This window comes from Dunckerocampus dactyliophorus, chromosome 1, assembly GCF_027744805.1.
Source record: "Dunckerocampus dactyliophorus isolate RoL2022-P2 chromosome 1, RoL_Ddac_1.1, whole genome shotgun sequence".
In the NCBI taxonomy this organism is placed as follows: domain Eukaryota; kingdom Metazoa; phylum Chordata; class Actinopteri; order Syngnathiformes; family Syngnathidae; genus Dunckerocampus; species Dunckerocampus dactyliophorus.
This window is the reverse complement of record NC_072819.1, coordinates 51,598,703-51,621,011: the sequence shown is the minus strand read 5'-3', so window position 1 is coordinate 51,621,011 and position 22,309 is coordinate 51,598,703. Positions and strand designations below refer to the sequence as shown.

The 22,309-nt window shown below is 42.7% G+C and overlaps 2 protein-coding genes and 1 long non-coding RNA gene across 10 annotated transcripts in view; 1 reads left to right on the top strand and 2 right to left on the bottom strand.

Annotated features, from left to right (window-relative positions):
- The window catches only part of nfkbiz (nuclear factor of kappa light polypeptide gene enhancer in B-cells inhibitor, zeta), a 12,795-nt gene extending 8,668 nt beyond the window's left edge, over window positions 1–4,127 (bottom strand). For 2 of the 3 annotated variants that reach the window (XM_054777892.1, XM_054777908.1), the window contains exons 1-4: window positions 2,464–2,599; window positions 2,211–2,392; window positions 2,035–2,140; window positions 36–182 (exon numbers count right to left, since the gene is read on the bottom strand). In XM_054777892.1, coding sequence (XP_054633867.1) covers window positions 36–182; window positions 2,035–2,140; window positions 2,211–2,392; window positions 2,464–2,547 — 519 coding nt within the window. In that variant the 5' untranslated portion in view covers window positions 2,548–2,599. The other variant, XM_054777901.1, reaches the window with a different exon arrangement.
- On the top strand, window positions 3,110–19,609 carry LOC129182041 (uncharacterized). Of its 2 annotated transcripts, XR_008570575.1 has the most exons (4): window positions 3,110–3,485; window positions 3,596–3,788; window positions 4,021–4,088; window positions 17,402–19,609. It is a non-coding gene; the product is annotated as an uncharacterized LOC129182041 (long non-coding RNA). The 2 variants fall into 2 exon arrangements; XR_008570574.1 differs by lacking the exon at window positions 17,402–19,609 and having other exon boundaries at window positions 4,021–4,599.
- LOC129182000 (glycerol kinase-like) lies at window positions 5,658–22,309 on the bottom strand. Of its 5 annotated transcripts, none has more exons than XM_054777857.1 (21): window positions 22,086–22,309; window positions 21,707–21,780; window positions 21,524–21,630; window positions 21,381–21,458; window positions 21,241–21,320; window positions 20,050–20,187; window positions 19,870–19,979; window positions 19,714–19,780; window positions 19,570–19,587; window positions 15,997–16,032; window positions 15,844–15,911; window positions 15,741–15,783; window positions 15,583–15,663; window positions 15,431–15,509; window positions 14,683–14,779; window positions 13,708–13,792; window positions 11,887–12,007; window positions 11,660–11,803; window positions 11,495–11,581; window positions 11,340–11,426; window positions 5,658–7,895 (listed from the first exon to the last, which is right to left on the bottom strand). In XM_054777857.1, the coding sequence occupies exons 1-21, from the start codon at window positions 22,176–22,178 to the stop codon at window positions 7,885–7,887; spliced, it is 1,704 nt and encodes a 567-aa protein (XP_054633832.1). In that variant the 5' UTR covers window positions 22,179–22,309; the 3' UTR covers window positions 5,658–7,884. The 5 variants fall into 5 exon arrangements, with proteins under 5 accessions (XP_054633832.1, XP_054633856.1, XP_054633841.1 ...); XM_054777881.1 differs by lacking the exon at window positions 22,086–22,309 and adding an exon at window positions 21,876–22,069; XM_054777866.1 differs by lacking the exon at window positions 19,570–19,587.

Below are 22,309 nucleotides of genomic sequence, written 5' to 3'. Positions count from 1 at the left end.
TAAATACAGTCCAATGAAAAGGGTCAACTTCCAACCTGAAGGCTGAGGTAGAATCCTTTCTCAGCACACACGTGCAAAGGCGAGCGCCCCCATGTGTCTCTCGTGTTGATGTGCGCGCCATGCACCAGCAGGTCGTGGACAATCAGGTGCTGGTTGGCAGCCGCTGCGACCTGAAGCGCCGTCTGTGCACACAAGGCGAGGGCGTGAGCCGACTTGGCATGCGACAGCATTTTCAGCGTCTTTCCATGGCCGTGATTATTCCCAAATGTCATATGCTGATCCTTCAGGACAACAGCTAACCCATAAGAAGGCATGAGAGCATTTTACATGTGTCCGATACCACTTTGTGCTTGACTTCAACTCAGGGGTGTCCACACCTTTTCCATTGAGGGCCACATACTGAAAAATGAAAGGATTTGATATTTTATAACCCAAACCCTAACCCCAACCCCTAATCCCTCACCCAAACCCTAAACCTAACTCGAAACCTAACCCCTAACCCAAACCCTAAACCTAAACCTAACCCCAACTCTTCCATGGAGGACCACATTCTGAACTTTACACCTTTTATCTCGTAAATTTACAACATTTTTCTTGTAACTGTATGACTTTATTCTGATAAATTTACACCTTTATTCCCATAAATTTACCACTTTATTCTTGTAAATTTCTGACTTAATTTTCATAAATAAACTACTTTTTTTCTCGAAAATGTAAAAAAAAAAAAAAAGCACATTCTTGTAAATTTCCAACCTTTTTTTGTAAGTTTACAACTTTTTTCTTGTAATTTTATGACTTTATTCTGGTAAATATACAACTTTACTCCCGTAAATTTACAACTTTATCCTCATTAATTCCTGACTTTGTCGTAAATGTACTATTTGTTCCTCGTAATTGTACAATTTTTTGCCTGTAAATTTACAACATTTTTCTTGTAACTTTATGCCTTTATTCTGGTAAGTTTCCAACTTTATTCTGGTAAATTTACATCTTTATTCTCATAAATTTCTGGTAAATTTTTCATAAATGTACAATTTTCCCCCCCTAAATTTACAACCTTATTTTTGGGCTCTCAACTTTATGCCTGTACGACTTTATTCTGGTAAACTTACAACTTTATTCTGGTAAATTTACAACTTCATTTTTGTAAAAAATTTAACCTTTTGCCCGTAAATGTAAAACTCTTTTTTTCCATAAATTTAGAACTTTAGAAATTTATGAGAAAAAAGTCGTAAATGTACGACTTTATTCTCATAAATGTACTTCATTCTGGAAATCCCAACTGCTGTTTTTTCCGTTGTGGCCATAATACTCTGTTAGTTTGTCAAAATGTTATGACTTTAAAAAATGAACCTCTGTCTTATTTTCTCTTATTATGTCTACTACATTGGGTAATAGGAGTGTAAAGGTGACTATAGGGGTGTTATTTAATGTCTAGAGGGCTCTAATCATGTTAAAAGGTGTATACAGAAGGCTGTAAACATGTTTTTTCGTCTTATTTTCTCTTATTATGCTTGCTATATTGGGTAATAGGTGTGTAAAGGTGACTATAGGGGTGTTATTTCATGTCTAGAGGGCTCTAATCATGTTAAAAACTGCATTTAGGCCATAAACATGTTTTCTATGTCTTATTTTCTCTTATTATGTGTACTGTATTGGGTAAAAGGAGTGCAAAGATGATTATGGGGGTGTTATTTCATGTCTAGAGGGCTCTAATCATGTTAAAAACTGCATTTAGGCCGTAAACATGTTTTATATGTCTTATTTTCTCTTATTATGTGTACTGTATTGGGTAAAAGGAGTGTAAAGGGGACTAAGAAGGTGTTATTTCATGTCTAGACGGCTCTAATCATGTTTTAAAAGTGTATTTAGAAGGTGGTAAACAGGTTTTCTATGCTCAAACAACAAAACAATTGGATTTATAAAGAAGAAATCGTACTTTGTGGAAATGGACTCATCACAGTCAGGTCTGGAACCAATTAACCGCGACAAAGGAGGGTTGAGTGTAAAGACTTTTCCAAAGTAATGTCATACCTGTCCGTTGTGCTCCTTCATCTCCAAAGCACCCCAGCTTGCCATCTTAGCTGCCAGAACGTAGGCCAGAGCTCTCCTGCCTTGAGCCGCAGCGATGTGAAGACATCTGCTCAGAAACAAGAACGTAAGACAAAAGGGGGCAACATATGATGAGGCTGTTCTTGGTGGGTGCGTACGTGTCGCCATCTGCGTCCTGCTTGAGCAGCATCTCAGGAGAGACGCCTTGGAACCTTTGCGCTTCCTGCTGGATTTGCCAGTGAAACAAAGTCAGTGGCGCTGGGTGGGACGAATAAGGACTCATGTCAGGGGTGAAAGTTCCCCAGTCCCCTGGCTTGGAGGTGTTCTCCCGCTTCCTCTTCTGCAGGAGGAACATGGCTGCAGCAGTCACTGCACACCCACGAAGCGGTGAAATGCTGTGCGTTGGAATACCTGAGCGAGCTGGCGACTCATCAGCAGTTCTCCGGCAAGGATGAAGATGGACATGTGCTTGGAAGCCGTACAAAAATACAACATCTTTAGCGATGCAGCAGCTATCCGAACATTTCAATCATTTCTCTTCTCCGCTTACCTTGATGGCTGAGCTCTCCCTTTTGCAGTCTGGCCGGTTGCAACAATGAGGAACTGGTGCTAAGTATGCCACACCTGACAGCACTTCCTTGTTGACAGATTGCTCAGGCTGCGTTTAAAGCTGCACAATTTCAAACCAAGGACACGCAGGCAGCCATGGAGTGTGGACTCATTACCCATTCAATACTTGTCAGCACGTTTCGACCAGGACTTGGTGTTGGCTGCAGCACAGAAGAACATCCAGTGTTTCATAAAATCTACTGCAGGTGCCAAGAATAAACCCCAGTGGGTAATCACGGACAAACACGTGATCGTACAGCATACATGCACTACTGGTAGAAAGCCACCGCGTTTTACGTCTTTCTGTATGGGGGGGAGAGTGTAAAAATTCAGTCACGTTTGTTCGAGGATATGCTTTTAATATTTAGCTCACTTTTACAGACTGAACACAAGCTTCCTGAATTAATAACAAACTGACTCAATTCCAAGTTATTCTCGAAGTGTTTTGGGTGTTTTTCCGACACCAAAAAAAAGCAGGCCAACAAAGTGCACATGTTGACGATCATATTCTGTATGAGGACATTTTGTTGATACAATTATCGTGCATCTGCAATTTGAGAAACGCTTGCATCCCGTACGTGCCTTTACGTTGTTTCTTACCTTTGGGCGTGCACACCACTGGACTCTGTAACTGGAATGGCCCCAATCGCTTGCTGCGCATTGGAGGCTTGAAGCCACCGGAAGTATAGAAGTCGCCATGTTGTTTCACCCAAAACAAGAAATCCTTAGAACTAAGAGGAGTTGGAGATGCCGTCTTGTGCTGCTATTAATTGCACAAATCGTGATACTCGTGAAAGTCGCGAGAAGGGACTTACATTTCACAGGTAGGTAAATGCTTATAAATAATAAAAAATAGTTTGAAAAAATAGATACTTTAAATCTGTAAGCATCTTTTCATCTAAGTAGTTGTAAATGAACCCTTATTCTCCTTCAGATTTCCACACTGCAATGCTCAACTTCTAAAGCAATGGGTAGTAAATATGCGGAGAGACAGGTGGATTCCTGCAGCCAGATCGCAACTCTGTTCAAGTCATTTCACCGAGGAGAACGACAGGACCGGCCAGACTGTTGGATTACGACAAAATGTAGTTCCAACAATATTTGACTTTCCTGATCATCTTCTAAAGGTATGCGTTGCATTTAACTTTGATACTACGTAGATCCTTATCATAACAAATTATGCATTGTAATTTCACACCATAGAGGTAGGAAAAAACTTAAACTGGAGGGAAATTTTGAGACTTGGGTCTAGTAAATTTACTCTGTTTCAATGTAATTTTTGTTAATTCGTGTTAATTCTTATACCGAACCATAATAAATGTAGTGAATGAAGATACATGTATGCGTGTTTGTTTTTAGGGTGAAGCAAGATGGCCGACCAATGGCTTCATTCGGTCAGCCGTGACGCCCCTTCCAGTAGTATAGAGGTCAGTGGTGCACACGCAAGTACAGTGTAAATACATACGTACCTTAGGGATGTCCCCAACCACATTTTATGGCTTTTCATCCGATCCTTTCATTTTTTAAATAAGCTTTAGTTACAAACATGAATTTGTGTATGTAATTGAATATGGTTATGAAAATATCTCTTCAAAGGATTAGAAATAATGGAACCCAAGTATTGCCGAATGTACTTTTTTATTCCACAGAATGACCAACAATACTGTTTGGCTTTTGGAACAAACCCTGTGAGTCTGATCCCCAATCCAATAAAAGATTAAATTGGAAAAAATGGCCGTGCAAAATACTTTTCGGGTAGGACTGATCATGTGACATAGTTATAGATCACTTTGTGGTGTGATTTAGATCAGTGGTCCCCAACCTTTTTTGACCCACGGACCGGCTTGTCTTCCCACAAATCTCCTGTGGAGGGGGGGGAGGTTTCGTACATTATAGCGATCTAATGAATCTTATTTATGATGTATTGTGTAAAACTAAGGCATGAATAACATCAAATTAAAAGCACAAAATGAATGGTGACCCACCATTCACCAGTCAAGTTTTTCCAAAGAGATGATTACATGGCTGTTTGACGTGTGTGCTAAAAGGCAGTGCTAGCATGAATTAACTTGAGACCAATGTGCACTTTAGCACTCAATAAGTCATCAAACATACCTTTATGCATTCCCACATAGTATCAGCATTTGACACCAAATATGAGGTGAAAGAAAAATGGTAAAAATACAGTAGTAGTCTATCTGTGCGACATGAGAGAAAGTTAGCACACGCACGATGGACATGCCTCAAGTGATTCAGATGTAACAGAGAGAATCTCGCCATTTTTCAAAATAAAACATCATGGAAATTATTTTTTCTTTTTGTGCGGCCCCGGGTTTGGGGACCACTGATTTAAAATGACTTTTTCTTTAACAAACTCTCTTCAGTGCAACAGTCATTTATTGACGGTCCCTAGTATAAACAGCCAGCGGTTAGAGCAGCACTTCCCCTCCCAGCAGTGGCATGTTTGATTGGGGTAGCCATGGTGGGTGGGGGGCTATTGCTGTAGCTATGGAGCCCAGTATCTGACATCTAACGTGACGTTACACCACGGACACGTCTGCATGGTGGTGTTGCCGTTTCTTCTTCTTGCGGGTGGCGACCAGCTTGGAGGCGCATCACCTCACCTACCGTGTTGGAGTGTGGCCCAAAGTTACTAACCTGATACGGCAAACGGATCGGCTTGATCTCGTGGTGGAAGCCGATGCTATTCGATCTTGGATGGGGACATCCCTACTTGCATTCATTCTGCAAGTATTTTATCAAGTGCGCAAACTCAATGAATTTGACACTTGAGTCAGAGCAAGTCTAGTCAACCAAAGGCTAACGTTTACGAGTGGTGTTACTGTACGGCATCCTCACACTTCTGCACGTACCTCAGTATTAAGGTCACGGTTCGCTTTATTTACATAAATAAATATGTTACACAGTGTTCCCTCACTTATCACAGGGGATAGGTTCCCAAAATAGTCTGCAATAAGTGAAATCCGCAAAGTAGCCAACTTTATTTCTTTTATTACAATGATTATATGTTTTAAGGCTGTAGAAGCCCTCCCCATACACTTTTCCATTATACACTTAGCCATTTTGCTAGCGACCATTGACCACAGCAGGAAGGAGATTGAATGACAATGGTCTACAGCCAATCAGGACTGTGGTGGCTCTATATGTAGCCGTCTATTGTCTACCGTGGGTTCCTAATATTCTGCTACAGGGCGAGACCAGGTGGAACTCTCACGTGAGTATACAACCCCCTCCAGTGGTAGAAGTAGTAAACACAATAACACACACGTGCAACACAGCACCCATAGATGGCTCGAACACACCACAAGGACGCACAACACAATGCACGCTCATACGATGTTAAATAATTGCACTTAAAAAAAAAAAAAATCAATGAAACAGCAAGTCTGCCAAAGGTGAACCGCGGTGTAGGGAGGGAACACCGTATATCACATACAAGGGGGTGCACGGTGGCCTAATGGAGTTTGAGGGTTTCAATCTCCGCGTGGTCTCTGTAACCAACTGAAGGCTCCCAAGCGGAAATTGGGACCACCACCAGAAAATGGCCAAAAGTAATGGCGACACCCATAAAAATGTCTAGTTTGGATTTTTGTTTTTTTTGCAATAAAAGTGACAGCTCCAGAAACCTCCCTTTTTCTCTTCAATTGCCAATGTTCACTCGCGACCCGCATTTTCAAGTATAGAACGTAGAGCTACTCGCCACCAGCGAAGGAGACGACCCGTGAACAGACAGCAGCTGGAATCAGGAGTCACGGTATAGCCAGTCACAGCACACCACTGTGGTGCGTTCAAGGGCCGCCGGACAAAGTCGCAGCACTTGACGTAACATCATCATCAGCGACGCACCAACATTTAAAAATACACTAGCGCTCGAAGTTTCACAACACCCCAATTTCTCTGGAGGAAGAGGCTAAATTTTTAAGTGTTGACGGGATAGTTGGAATGTTTTGACATGAAGTTGTAGGACACCCCCATCAGCAGCGACTTACCCCCCTTTAACATGGTCTGTCTCTCTTGCCATGTTTGCAGCAACAAATGACGTTCTCCATCTGTCCAGGTGATGCATGAGAGCTTTAAACCGTTGACCCATTCTGTGGTGCCTGAAACAGTATGGTTGTGAAATAGTGTTCCCTCGCGACGTCACGGTTCACCTTTTACAGATTCACTGATTTTTTTTAGTGCAATTTGGCATGTTTTTTTTTAACAGCGTTTGTGTTGTGCGTCCTTGTGGTGTGTTTGAGCCCTCTATGCTGTGTTGCATGTGCGTGTTGTATTTCCTACTGCTACCAGCAGAGGGTGTTGTTTACTCACGTGAGAGTGGAAGATGCCTGCAGCTGGAGGAAAGATGTCCCATGGTAGACAACAGCTGGCTAAATATAGAGTCACAACAGTCCTGAGTGGCTAAGGGAGAACACGCCCATTGTGTTCTGTGTCCTGATTGGCCGTAGACCACTGACTTTCAATCAATCAATCAATCTCCTTTGTGCTGATTCCTGTTGTGGTCAATGATGGCTAGCAAACGAACTAACTGTGTGAGCTGCTTGCTAAGCGCCAATAAACAACAGAAGAAGAAGAAGCTAACCGGCTAAATGAATCCTCGGTTCAGGGAGGAGGACGACGGCAGGAGCAACGTGTTTTAATAAAGATACAAAAACGCACGTCACCACTTACAGTACCTTTGTACCTTTTCAAGCTGGTCACTGGACTTGAACACCTTGAAGTTCAAGAAATAACTGGAAGGGGTGAGGCTGCTTGACCGGTGGCGTGGGTGCGTGTTCTTATGGTTATGGTGAATGACGTGTGTTTTCTGCAGATTGCTTTTGGAGAAAACAACATTTAAAGCTGCAAATGGTGTTGTCCATTGTCGTGAGCAAACACTGGTAATTAAAGAGAGACGGGCGTGTTACTGGAGCGGGAACTAATCAATGTGTTAGATCACGCTGATCCGAAATCGGTTCCCAACAGAACCTCTGAACGACTCGTACAGACAGGAAATACTACACGCAAGGTCAGAGCCTGAACTCGAAGCTGAAACGGGCGAATGCAAGAAAATGTGTACAAGAGCGTAGTCAAGGGTCAACATGGGCACACGTTGCCAGGTGTGCATTTAGTGTTGGTTTAAAAGAGCCTTTTCCTCTGCTGGAGTGACCTGCTGAAGACAGAGTGAACAAGAAGTGTTGATCCTCGCCAGCTGCCAGGAGACTAGTTGTGGCCTTCAGGTGACAGACAGGAAGTTGGAATTAGCATGAAGGACAATGACTGGTCTGCACAAGAAGACGTAGGGGTGTAACCATTCATCCACTGCACCGATGCGTCCATTTATACTCCTATGATTCAACTCCATCTATCCGTGTGCTCAAGTTTCCATTCCTGACGACATACAGGATATCCAATGCATCGAATCGATACCAGGAAATGAAGCGATGGATTTCTATGGATGTGTGCTTTTTGGAGTTGACCTGTGAAGTACAGGCCATCGGTGGCTTCTTCCTTTGGGCACGTCACTCACTATTCATGTGCAACTCATCTGTCTTTAGTTGAAGCTGCTGTTAGGTGACATTTATGGGGACACCATGCAAAGCTAGGATGTTTTGGACGCCTCTGGACGGCAGTGATGCTTGGTGACGTCACCGTCCATCATCCAGCGCGGCGTGTCCAGGTCAAAACACACACGTAGGAATGTTACACATACAATCCCCGTATTTTAGCGATGCAAACATCTAACTGTGTGCGTGTGCGCTCCATGAGGAGAGTCCGTGGGGACGTCCTTAAAAATGCAGGGTGTATTTTCATTCGTACGCAGTAAAGTTCAATCCAACTTTAGGCCTTTCAAACTCATGGATAGACGCTTCAGGACAAGACAAAGGTACGTAGGATATCATACATACAGTATGTATTTCATTTCTATCTGCAGAGGAAATTTCATTCAAACCTGTGCAAAATTTGTACATTTTGCCCCAGAATGACTGAGTACATGCAATTAGCAGTGTGACGTGGAAACCAACACAGCGTGCTGCTGCAGCATTATGACTATGGGTGGGGGGAATCACCAACTCTTAGATGCATCGTGATGCGGACATTGACCATTATTAATCCATTCATCAATGTCAATAATCGATGATGACGGAACAAAGAAAACGGTCACACGTTACAATAAGGTACACAAAAATACAGTACTTACTGAAGAACTAATGAGTAGACTAGTTACTGAGGAACTAGGATATACATTTAGAGTAGTTAGTGAGAAACTAATGAACTAATGAGGAACTAATGACTAAGGCACACATTTAGACTAGTTGCTGAGGAACTAATGAAGTACTAATGAGTAGACTACTTACAGAGAAACTAATGAGTAGAGTAATAACTGAGGAACTAAGGGACATCAATTTAGACTAGTTAATGAGGAACTAATGAAGAACTAATGAGGAACTAATGACTAAGGCACACATTTAGACTGGTTGCTGAGGAACTAATGAAGTACCAATGAGTACACTACTTACTGAGGAACTAATGAGTAGAGTAATAACTGAGGAACTAAGGGACATCAATTTAGACTAGTTAATGAGGAACTAATGAAGTACAAATGAGTAGACTACTTACTGAGGAACTAAGGGACATCAATTTAGACTAGTTAATGAGGAACCAATGAAGAACTAATGAGGAACTAATGACTAAGGCACACATTTAGACTACTTACTGAGGAACTAATGAGTAGAGTAGTAGCTGAGGAACTAAGGGAACTACAGTAATTTTGTGTACCTGATTGTAAAGTGTTACCAAGGAAAGCGGTTTATGGTGGTGCAGCCAAGTGTACGCTGCTAGCAGAACAGCTGAGCGTAAGCGTCTGGAAGCACCACGGCTTCACATAGTTGAAGGTAAAGATGAGCAATATGCAAGCTTTGTCGTACAAGCCAAATATATTTTCGGAACACAACAAACACGAGAAAGCACTTAGCACATTTCCACCCCTGCCAGGGGGAAAAACAGCCAGCTGAAGTTGCTGCCGACCAGAGAACCATCCAGCAGGTGACAACTCAGTCAATCGCAACTTTTATTGTGAAGGATTTGCAGCCGTATCGGGTTGTTGAGAAGCAGGGCTTTGGTGCTTTATTGCGCACTTGGGAACCCGGATACAACGTTACTGCAATTGCAAACAAGGGTAGCCTACGGTAGTCGTTTTGCTTCTACATAATATACGGACGCCTGCAAGCATCACTCTTCATGACAGCCGCTGGTACACTAATCCATATTTTGGATGAAAGCTGGTTTTGATTTTGCTATACAGAAAAAATATGAGATTCTATGCTCAGGATTGTAGTTTGAATTCAGAAGTCTATGATTTATTTGTGAATAATGTTGATTACTGAGAAGATGCTGAACTTTGTTCACTTTATACGTGCTGCTGCACTTGACTTTTCCTTAAAGGGCCGAGCCTGGCCCTTTAAGAAGAACTGCATTGTGGGAAGTTGAGTGTCTCTCTTCCCTCTCTCATCTATCTGCGCCGCCCATTGTTTTCTGTTTCTTGATTGGTTGGCTTGTCAATCAGTCAATCTCCTTTGTGCCTGCTGTGTTTCCTGTGTTTTATTAATCATTGATACCGGATTACAAAAAGCAAGTTCACCTGCACTGTCCAGCATCTAGGTCCTCACTTCACAGTCACACTGCTTGAATTTTTGGCTAAAAACTTCCTTAATCCATTTAAACTTGCCGAAACGTATCGTTCTAAAGTAACCAATATCGTCCTTGAACTTCACACACAACTCCACACAGTGTCACATCCAGAAGTTCTCCGACGACACAGCCATTGTTGGTTGTGTTTCAGAGGGGAATGATCTGGAATACAGGACGGTCATCAGGGACTTTGTCAGCTGGAGTGAGCTTAACCAGCTGCAGCTCAACACCAGCAAGACAAAGGAGATGATCATTAACTTCCAGAGGAAAACATCTCACTTTACACCGGTGAACATCCAGGGAGCGGACATAGAGTTGGTAGACAGCTACAAATTCCTGGGTGTTCACCTTAACAACAAGCTGGACTGGTCCGTCAACACCCACGCCCTCTACAAGAAGGGCCAGAGTCGCCTTCACCTGCTGAGGAGACTGAGGTCCTTTGGTGTGTGCAGGACTCTTTTACGGACCTTTTATGACTCTGTGGTGGCCTCAGCCATCTTCTATGCTGTGGGCTGCTGGAGAGGGGGCAGCACGGACAGGGACAGGAGCAGGCTCAATAGACTGATCAGGCGAGCTAGCTCTGTCCTGGACGGTCCTCTGGACTCCGTGGAGGAAGTGGGGGAGAGAAGGATGTTGGCTAAGCTGACATCCATCATGAACAACACCTCTCACCCGCTACATGACACTGTTGTTTCCCTGAGCAGCTCCTTCAGCACCAGACTGTTACACCCACGGTGTAAGAAGGAGAGGTTCCGCAGGTCCTTCATACCGACCGCTGTCAGGCTCTACAACACCTGCACCACCTGAACCATGTTGTAGACACTATGCTTTCTTTACACTGTTCTCTTTACTTGTCTTGCTGCTGTAACAAGTAAATTTCCCCGCTGTGGGATAAATAAAGTACATACAAGAATCATATCGGCAACCACAAATCGAAGCGGTATTAAAAGGAATGGCTACACCCCTAAAAAGACGTGATCACCAACCAGCAATGTAATTGGCTCCAATCAGCATCAGCATACTGCCCATGATGTAGAAGCCCAGCGGGGCGCTGCTGAAGATGCTGCTCTCACCTAAGCACACCCCAACAATCAAACCAAAGCCAAACAAAGCATGCTTCAGAAGAAATGAACCGTCCTACCGTTTCCATTCAATGGAAGCTCCGTGGTCTCCCAGTTCATAGACTTCTGAACCGCTTTCTTCCATCGTGCGTACCGGAACTCGCTCTCTGCCAGGAATATTGAAAGAATCACGTCAGACACATCCTGCACCTGCCGTGAGAGCGAACGCCGACCCGTTGACGCACCCTCAGTGTTGATCTGAGGCTCAAACTTCTCTGACGTCACTTCACTCAGGTCGTCTGGGTTCAGACTCCACACGCTCACGCCCTCTGCCGCACCGGCTGCCATAGCTGCCCCCAGCGCCGTCGTCTCCGGCATGGACGGCTTCACTGAGAACGCGGGTTATTTCCAACATGCTTGCGTGTTGTACTTGACCATCGCAACAGCAAAGCAAAGGGAAACGAAGGCCTACCGACGGGAATGCACAGTATGTCCGCCTGCAGTTGCATCAACAACCTGTTGGACGTCATTCCTCCATCCACCTGCAGCTGAGTCAGCGGGATCCCGCTGTCCTGATTCATGGCATCGAGGATCTGCAAGCCCACACGACAACACACATTCAGCAGCAACTTTAGGGGAGTGGTGCTAGTTTGTGGTAGGGATGTCCCGATCCGATCTTCAGGATAGGGATCGGCTGCCGATCAACTTAGTGATCCCCCATGCGAGTAATGGTCTCACCTTGGGCATCCCAATCAAACATGCCACTGCTTGTATGGGAAGTGCTGCTCTAACCGCTGGTTGTTTATACCAGGGGCCATCAATAAATGACTATTACACTGAAGAGAGTTTGTTAAAAAGGTAAATGTCATATATTCTAAATCACACCACAAATTGATCTATCATCATGTCACATGATCAGTCCTATTCTAATTGTATTTTGCATGCCCATTTTTTCCAATTTTATTTTTTTATTGGATTAGGGACCTTAGTTTAGTTTAGTTTATTTGAACATGAAGGTTACAATGGAATACATCTCATGAATCATTTCACAGTTCCACATGTCCAAAAGGAGTAGGAAGAAGCAGAGCTTATTTAATCCTACCCCCCATCTATTCTACATCTAGTACAGTACATATTGTTCACTTCCTGCATTCCATATCATGTTTTCTGTGATAGTCAGAATACATAATCCATATCGGTAAGTCCCAAAAATAAGTGAATAAGTAATAAGTGATAATAAATAATTAGATAAATATGAGTAAAGAATTTTTTTTTCTTTAAACAAAACAAAACAAGAAATATCAAACCTGACAGAACAATCATTGTGATAATCAAGACTCTCCTGCCTTGTATTTAGCAAACACCAACTGCTTGTATTGTTTTTTGAATGTGCTCATCTCTGTACATTGTTTGAGTTCCTTACTCAATCCATTCCATAGTTTAATTCCACACACGGAAATGCTGTGGGTTTTCAGCATAGTTCTCGCATATAAGTGTTTTAAGTTTTGTTTTCCTCTAAGATCATATTTCTCCTCTCTCATTGAGAAATACTGTATGAGGTTTTTGGGTAATGAGTTATTATTAACTTTCTGCATTATTCTAGCGGTTTGAAAATGAACTAAATCTGCAAATTTTAATATCTGTGATTTTAAAAATAAAGGGTTTGTATGTTCTCTATACTTGGCATTATGAATGATCCTCACTAATATGTGATATTAAAAATAAAGGTTTGTATGTTGTCTATACTAGGCATTATGAATAATCCTCACCGATCTTTTTTGCAATACAGTGAGTGAGTGAAGATTACTTTTGTAATTATTACCCCATATCTCCACACAATACGTTAAATATGGTAATACTAAGGAACAGTAAAAAGTGTGGAGTGATTTTTGATCAAGGACATATTTTGCTTTATTCAATATAGAGATATTTCTCGCCACCTTTTGTTGTATATATTTAATATGAGATTTCCAACTCATTTTTTCATCTATTATAACCCCAAGGAATCTATATTCTTCCACTTTTTCAATATCCACTCCACTCCACTCCTTTTGTTGGTAATGCTGTGTAATTAAAAAGTACATTTAGCAAGACTTTGCTTGCATTATTTTTAAAGCTTTGAAGAGCTATTTTCATAACCATATTAAATTACACACATTGTAAGAAAAGCTTACTAAAAAAACAAAACAAAACAAAAAAAAAGAATAGCATTGGCAAGAAAATTGAAATTAATTGGAATTTAAAAAATGTGGACCGGGACATCCCTAGTGTGTGGGTCTGTGTGAGGCTGCACCTCTCTTGTTTGGAAGCAGACGGCTTCCAGAGCTGCGAACGCCAGATGGCTCTTATTGGTGAACTGAGTCAAGCCACAAATGACCCTGTGACACAAAGGAAGCTTCGTCAGAAAGTACAGTGGTGTGAAAAAGTGTTGGCCCCCTTCCTGATTTCATATTTTTATGTGTGTTTGTCCCACTTGAATGTTTCAGATCATCAACCAAATGTAAATATTAGTCAATGACAACACAACTCAACACTTGATGCACTTTTTAAATCTAACTTTTGATTGAGGGAAAGGCTTCTTGAGACGTCATCTGTACTTCTGTGAAGAAGGTGTCGGACATTTCGCTCCTCATCCGAAGAGCTTCGTCAGCGAACTAACAAGTGCTGGTAGCCTAGGCCTTAAATACAGTAAGAGTGGGCGGAATTGGTGTGCCAACACCCTCCTTCTATTGGTTCCTTACACTAAGCCTGGGCGGAGTAGTGGTATAATCCTCTCCTGCTATTAGCACCTCCGATAAAAGGGAAGTGTCGCTCCCTGAGTTGGGTATGAACGACTCTGATACTGGCTCGTTAGCATCTATTGTTCTGGCTCGGCCCTGGCTTCACCTCATTTGCAAGACTAAGAGCTGTGGGTTTTGGTCTCAGTAACCTGCTGAACACAGGGTCCAAATTAAACCTCAAACCACCATTCCGATTTAATGATGGGTTCTGTTGTTTGACAAAAATAGCTTCCTTTACTCCTCTTTCAAACCATCTGTTTTCTTTGGCCAAAATCTTTACCTCGCTGTCCTCAAAAGAGTGATTGGTTGCTTTAAGGTGTAGGAGCAACAAGGAAGTGTTGAGTTGTGTTGTCATTGACTAATATTTACATTTGTTGGATGATCTGAAACATTGAAGTGGGACAAACATGCATAAAAATAACAACTCAGGAAGGTGCTAAACACTTTTTCTAGAGTTCTGCTTGAAAGTGCTACACGCTTGGTCCTACCCTCTCGCGCTGGGCTCCCAGTAAGGAGCGTACAGGCCAGAAAAGGCAGGAACAAAGTAACACCCGTACGATGTCCCGACTGATGCAGCCAACGTTTCTGCACGGAGAAATAACAAGTGTGTTGTACGAATGTCAGCAGGTGGATACAGTGTTCGCAATTATTCTCTGTCATGCCCACACTGAGGAACAGATACGTTTTCATGCCCCTTGACTGATTGATTATGGTCTACATCCAATCAATCTCCTTCCTGCAGTTTCCTGTTGTGGTCAATGGTCATTAGCAAACTAGCTAACTGCGTAAGAAGAAAAAACTAAATGGCTTTAGGGCGCCATTAAGCATTTTAACAAGGATACAAAAACGCTACAACAGAGCGGCGCCGGGATGAAGAGGCACGGTCAGAGGAGTGAAATACGCACGAGTCACTTTATCATTTCTTGTGTCCAACCTAGTAGACTGATCATTCAAATTCAAAGGAAATGTGAACTTTGATCATTGTAAACAAATAAAGTTGGTTACTTTGCGGATTTCACTTACTGTGGGTTAGGTTCAGGGTTAGGGTTTGAGGGTTAGGGTTGGCTACTTTGCGGATTTCACTTACTGCAAATTAGGTTTTGGGTTAGGTTTAGAGGTTAGGATTGGTTACTTATTGCAGGCTATTTTGGGAACCTATCCACTGCGATAAACAAAGAAACATTGTATACGTTAAAGATAGGTTAGGGTTCGAGAATGTGACGAGGCAGGACATACCGAGCTCTTTAGAAGATCCAATGATCCCAAGATTGTCCTGCAGCCAACGGACCACAGCTCCTGCTATGGCTACTGAACCCTGGTGACAACACAGCGGGGTTACTGTTTGATGGGTCTACTCGTTCACTGCAGCACATCCAGTATTCCTGTACCTCCAACGCGTAGCAGGCAGGCTTGTCTCGACCCAGCTTGTAGGCCACAGTGGTCAGAAGACCATGGTCGGACATGACTGGCTGCAAGAGAGAGCGCGTCAATGAGTCTCTGAAGGGGCATCATAAGCCAAAGATGTTTGAAAGGTCAGTGGCGGCACCTTGGGTCCGGTGTTACGCAGCAAAAAGCAACCAGTTCCATACCTGAAACACGTAACCTTATGACTCTCCTCAAATCTTTTTGTTTGTGTCATGCGTGCTTACGTGTTTTTCGCCTGCCCGTCCTGGAAGCACATCTGTCCGACCAGCGCCGCCGACTGATCCCCAAGACACTGAATTAGGAGGGACATGCACGATCATCAGGTGGTGCCACAGTACCTCAGCATACACTGCAAAACCCGTAAATGAACAACTTACACCGGAAATGGGAATACCGGAGAGTGCTCCCGATTTCTGCCAAACAATGAAATCTGATGTTTATTCAGTGGACTGTCAATCACGTCCAAAGACATTCAGTGCAGTCCTCGCCCACAAGTGTCACTTAAGTCGAAAGAATGGACCAGCTTGCCCAGATCATGCCACAGTAAAAATAATGCAAATGTAAAGAAAACATTTTCAACTGAAACCTCAGGATTGCTCAAAATAAAATACAGCTCTCCGACGCGTCCATTTGCCCGTGCATGCCTTCATACGCACCCCGACTGGTAACATTCTCATAGCTCATGTCAAATTATTTCTTGAATAAAGGCGGAAATGTACGACTTTTCCTGTAAATTTATGACTTTATTCTCGTAGATTAAGATTGAGGGAATAAAGTCGTAAATTTAAGAGAATCGAGACAGAATTTTTCTTGTAAATTTACGACTTTATTCTCAAACTTTCTGATTTTTTTCCCCCAACGTGGCCCTAAAACTTTCCTCTTTAGACGTTATTTTCATGTTAAGACTTTATTCTCTTAAAAAAAAAAATCAGACATTTCGAGAATTTACAAGAATAAAGTTGGAAATTTACAGGAATAAAAGTTGCACATTTTGAAAAAGTAGTGAATTTCAGAGAATAAAATTGTAAAATTCCGACAATAAAAAAACCCGTAAATAAAGTCGTAAATTTATGCAAATAAAGTAAACATTCTAATAGCTAATGTCAAATTATTTCTTGAATAAATGGCTGAAATGTACGACTTTTTCCTGTAAATTTATGACTTTATTCTCAAAACTTCAGATTTTTTTTCCCCAACTTGGCCCTAAAACTTTTTTATCTTCATGTTTAGACTTTATTCTCGTAAAAAAGTAAAAATCTCAGATTTCGAGAATAAAGTTGTACACTTACAGGAATAAAGTCGGAAATTTACAGGAATAAAAGTTGTACATTTATTCCAAGAAGTAGTAAATTTCAGAGAATAAAGTTGCAAAATTCCGAGAATAAAAAAAAACGTAAATAAAGTCGCAAATTTACGACTTTATTCTCAAAATTTCTCATTTGTTTTTCCTAAGCGGCACTAAGCTGTTTTTCCCCCCCCAATCTTATTCGTTTGTTTCTGATAATGTTACGACTTTCACATATAATGTCTTTTTTCTTGACTATTTTAAGGTAATGCTACGAAAGTGACGTTATTGTTGCTGTTGGTTTTTTTTTGTTTTCGTGTTAAATTATATTTTTAGAATGTGCGCCGTTGGACAATTAAAGAAAAAAAACTGTCTGGGGGGGCACTTTGAACACCCCTGACCTACACAAACCATTAAAAAAAAAAAAAAAAAAAAAAAACGTTGCATACTGTGACATCATACAAGGCGGACAATTTAATACACGTGTGTCTTTGCAGCCTTTCACACAGGAGTGAGGAGATTCAGAGGCTATGATGGCGTCGCTGCAGCAGAAGAACATGGTGAGCGACAATCACGAGGGTCACAAACCAACCAGCACATTTCCAAACAAACACATGCTCAACGCGCCCCCTGCTGGTGCAATGACGTCCACATTATGTCGTCATTCATCGCTGTGTACTGGACCAATTTCAAACTCAGCCACCCACATAGCGCGCTACGTGTGCTGGAAATGAGCCTGTGGCATCAAGAACGAGCGACCACATCGAGCAGGGGTGTCCAAAGTGCGGCCGGGGTGCCGTTTGTGGCCCAGGGCACATTCTAAAAATATCATTTAACAACAAAACTGAAATAAAACTGCAAAAATGGACAAATCAGCAGCCATTTTACACAATTAAAGTCAAAATATTACGAAAAAAAGTTGTAATTTTACAAGAATAATGTGGTAATACAGTAGACGCCCCTACAACATAAATAATCCGTTCCGAGAACCTTTATGTTATAGGGTTTTTATGTTATACGAAGCGAAAAATACATGTAAATAGCTAATCCGTTCCAAGATCTTCCCAAACTCACCCCTTTGGCACTTCAAAATATTCCAAGTCCACCAAATATGGTGAGAAAATATAAGAAAACATTAGCATAAACATAGTAGAGTAACATTCCAATATAAAATAAGGTAATAAGATAACTGTAAATGAATAAAACTGAAAAACAAAAACAATTCTACCGTTCACGAGATGTCTTGATCAGGAGCGCAAGTGGAGGCAGGAAGGAGGAGGAGGACTAGCCTAAGTCGAAACGCGACTCAAAGAGTCTAAAAGTCAGCTGGTCTCACAGACAAACGCACATGCACTACACGATAATGCTGTGTGCAAGATTTTAATTTGTAACTTAACTTAATTGTTTAAGTTAGTTTCAGGGCGACTACGAAGAGGAAGGAGTTTGAAGGGACAAGCCTGTCTCTCACACAAACCCACGTACGTGCTGTATAACTTAGCCAATGAGATAAGAGCGTAGGCGGTGCCCCGATAATCAGCCAATGAGATGAGAGCGTGGGCGGTGCCCCGATAATCAGCCAATGAGATGAGAGCGTAGGCGGTGCCCCGAAAATCAGCAAATGAGATGAACGCGGAGGCGGTGTCCCGAAAATCAGCCATTGAGAGCGTGATGCGTCAGAAGGTGTCACCAAGTGTTAGTCTGAACTTGCACCAACTTGAGGCATTAATAAAGTTGATTGAAAAAAAAAAAAAAGACTTGCACTGACTTGACGCTTTATGTTATATGGAATTTCTTCTGTAATACGATGCAAAAACTTGACATAAACTTTTTATGTTCAGTGGAATTTATGTAAAAGGAGGTTTATGTTATGCGAGGTACTACTGTACTACGAGGAAAAATAAGGTAATTTTATTGGCATAAAGTTGAAATATTCAAGAAAAAAAGGCATTAAAGTTGGCATGTTATGACAAACAAGCAAAATAAAGTTGTAATTTTTGGAAAATTAGGTTGTGGAAAAAGTTATGTTACAAGAAAAAAGTCCAAATATTAATGAGAATGAAGTCACCATTACAAGAAGAAAAGCAGCAAAAATGGACAAAACTGCTGCAATTGTATGAGCATAAAGTGAAAATATTAGCAGAATAAAGTTTTATTCTAACGGGAAAAAAGGCACAATTTTACCAGAATAAAATCAAAATATTAACAGCATAAAGTTTCATCCGAGCGAGAAAAAAAGCCTCCATTTTATGAGAATAAACCCGTAATATGAGTAAAAAGATCATGTTAGTGGCATAGATTTGAAATATTTTTTTGAAAGTCATCATATTATGCAAAACAATACAAAATAAAGTTGCCCTTTTTGGAAAATGAGGTTGGGGAACAAAGCTGTATGGATAACATTCTGATGATTATACAAACTAAATATGATATTATCAGAACAAAAGCTCTAATATGAAAAAAGGTCAAAGACTGAGGTTGATACAAATAAGAGGATTTTTCACCTGCACGCCAAAGCTTAAAATGCCGCATATCGAACATCTGAACATATCTACATGGACACCATGTGGCCCTCGTTGGACACCCCTGACGTAGAAGAGGCAGCAGAAGAAGCAGGGTGGAATATTTCAGCATGACAACTACGGTGACAAGTTCCAGAATGACTTACCCAGCTAGAACATATTTTCTACCAGTGACAGAGGAGAGGAGAGGAGAGGAGAGACAACGGCACACAAGATAAAGCCTGAAAGAGTGTCGCATGTGGAACAGCTTTGGTTATTTTCCAAACAGCATATTTGTGACAAAGGCTCACCACGAGGCCATAGATTTCTGAAGAACTCCTCACTCGGGGGAGGATTTCCATGGGAATACCAAAATACCTGGTGGCAAGAAAGAAAAAAGCATGCTGGACGGACAACGAGGCCAGCGTCAAACGCACGTACAGCACAAGGCAGAGCAGGCGCCATACTTGCAGAGCTCCGGGTCCCAGTCCATGGTGTGAATGTTGAACAGCATGGTTCTACTGGCATTGGTCACATCGGTGCAGTGGACTCCTCCGGACTTGCCCCCAGTTAGACACTGCAGGCACATTTGCACCCAATCATGCACACGACACAAAAGTGGAGACGACTAGCGACAAAGGTCTCACCCAAATGAGCCACGAATCCACGGTGCCAAACATGGCGCGGTGGGAAACAACAGCTTTGTGGACCTCCTCTACGTTATCCATCAGCCAGCGGAGTTTCACTGCGCTGAAGTACGTGCTGATGGGGAGGCCTGTTTTATGCTTTTATGACAAAGAAGGCAACATGTTACTTGGTAAAGCGTGTCCAGCAGGGGGGTGTGACTGGAGTACAGTGTTCCCTTGTTTATGGCGGGGGATAGGTTCCCAAAATAGTCCACAATAAGTGAAATCTGTGGGGAGTACACCGGGAGTATCAGGTACCGGACCAGCGAACTCAGGCGGTTTGGTTCCTGTGTGACCGGTGTCAGAGATTGGGTCGCATTGCCGGCATTAATTCGGACCCGTATCCAGTGAGGGTTGGACTCCGCCAGGGCTGCCCTTTGTCACCCATTCTGCTCTTGACTTTTATGGACAGAACTTCCAGGCGCAGCCAGGGCGTTGAGGGGTTCCGGTATGGTGGCTGTAGGACTGGACCTCGGGGTCTTGTTCACGAGTGAGGTAAGGATGGAACGCGAGGTGGACAGGCGGATTGATGCAGCGTCTGCAGTGATGCGGACTCTGCATCGGTCCGTCGTGGTGAGGAGGGAGCTGAGACCAATGGCAAAGCTCTCAATTTACCCCCCCATCTACGTTCCTACCCTCACCTTTGGTCATGAGCTTTGCGTAGTGACCGAAAGGACAAGATGGCGGGTACAAGCGGCCCAAATGATTTTTTTCCGTAGGGTGGCTGGGCTCTCTTTTAGAGATAAGGCAAGAAACACGGGGTAGAAGCGCTGCTCCTCCACATTGAGAGGAGCCAGATGAGGAGGCTCGGGGCATCTGGTCAGGATGCCTCCTGGACGCCTCCATAGGGAGGTGTTTAGGCCACGTTCGACTGGTAAAAGCCCAGGACAATAAGGACAGACTATGTCCTCCTCCTTGAACCAAAGATTCATTTATTTCGTAATGGTGCCCTAAAGTCGGTTAGCTACTTCTTCTATTGTTTATTGGCGGTTAGCAAGCAGCTCACACGGTTAGCTAGTTTGCTACAGGCTACAGACACTTAAAAAAAGCAGCGAAACAGCAAGTCTGCGATAGGTGAACTGCGGTGTAGTGAGGGAACACTGTAAACATTTGCTTCTAGTAGAAAATCAACAAGAAGAGAAAATTTGCAACCTTCAAGTGGTTTTTATTCCTCCCTGGCGTTTTGTTGATCAGACTTTCAACTGTTGATTGAGTCCGCAGGTCAAGCCAAACTAGAAAATAAAAAGCAAGTGAGTTTGGCAGCTTTAGTAAGGAGCACAAGCAAACATCACCTATTGCATTGTAGAGGGGCTCTCCTGTTTCTTTGTCCCAAACTAGTGTGGTTTCCCTTTGGTTGGTCACGCCAATTGCTAGAAAGAAACACACAATAAAACCTCAATAGGGCTAATAAGGCGCAAGTCCTCACACTGCATACCTTTAATATTGGAGATGTCGATATTGAGTTGGGTGAGTTTTTCACATGTGCGCTCCATGCACTCATACACCGACTGCAGGATTTCTTTAGGGTCCTCTTCCACCCATCTGGGAGGTACATCGCAAGCAAAAAGTGACACATTGCAGATCTTCGTGCAATAGAGCTTGTTAAAGGATGACTTACCCTTCTTTGGGGAAGCTCTGTTTGATTTCCACCTGATGGTGGCTGAGGAGTTCTGCCGTTTTGGAATTAAAGACCTTCAAAGAGAGCAATAAGAGGTATACTCACTCATCTTATATTTAACCTCTGAAATTGTAGCTTGTATGAGTTTTTTCTTCCAAAAGCTGTGCACCTTGTAGTGGCGGAGCTGGAGCATCAGCTGCACCCAGTCCAAGTGTCATTAAACATGACAACATTTATAATATAGTACAAAAATACAAATGTTTTCAAGACGCTCATATAGAGTGATTCGGGTAACAAACAATATAAGCCATTTACGGGCTAGCCACTCTCTACTAGCTATAGCACAGATTGCTCTATTCACGCCCGCCCGCTACGTTACCAGGAACCGTGTGGAGCTCGTTCCCTGGTCAATGGCAGCAACCAGCGGCCCGAGCGTTATCCGGTGTGAGGACCCAGCCATGGTGCTGATCATAGGCAGCTCCCGCAGCTCCGCAACGAGTTGGACAAACCAACTGTGAGGTGAGCCGCCACCGTGAGTGCGTCAACCTGGGATATCAATGACTGACTGGCATTCAGGCGCGTACTTCTGCGTCTATATTGTCA

What these genes read in the sequence shown, in the direction of transcription:
- LOC129182000 (XM_054777847.1), bottom strand. Translation starts at nt 22,178, where the DNA reads ATGATCAGCACCATGGCTGGGTCCTCACACCGGATAACGCTCGGGCCG. An exon ending in TGGATCTTCTAAAGAGCTCG is followed by an intron (nt 14,780 to 15,430) that starts GTATGTCCTGCC and finishes TTCTCCGTGCAG; the next exon opens with AAACGTTGGCTGCATCAGTC. An exon ending in TGGGAGCCCAGCGCGAGAGG is followed by an intron (nt 13,793 to 14,682) that starts GTAGGACCAAGC and finishes TTTGTGTCACAG; the next exon opens with GGTCATTTGTGGCTTGACTC.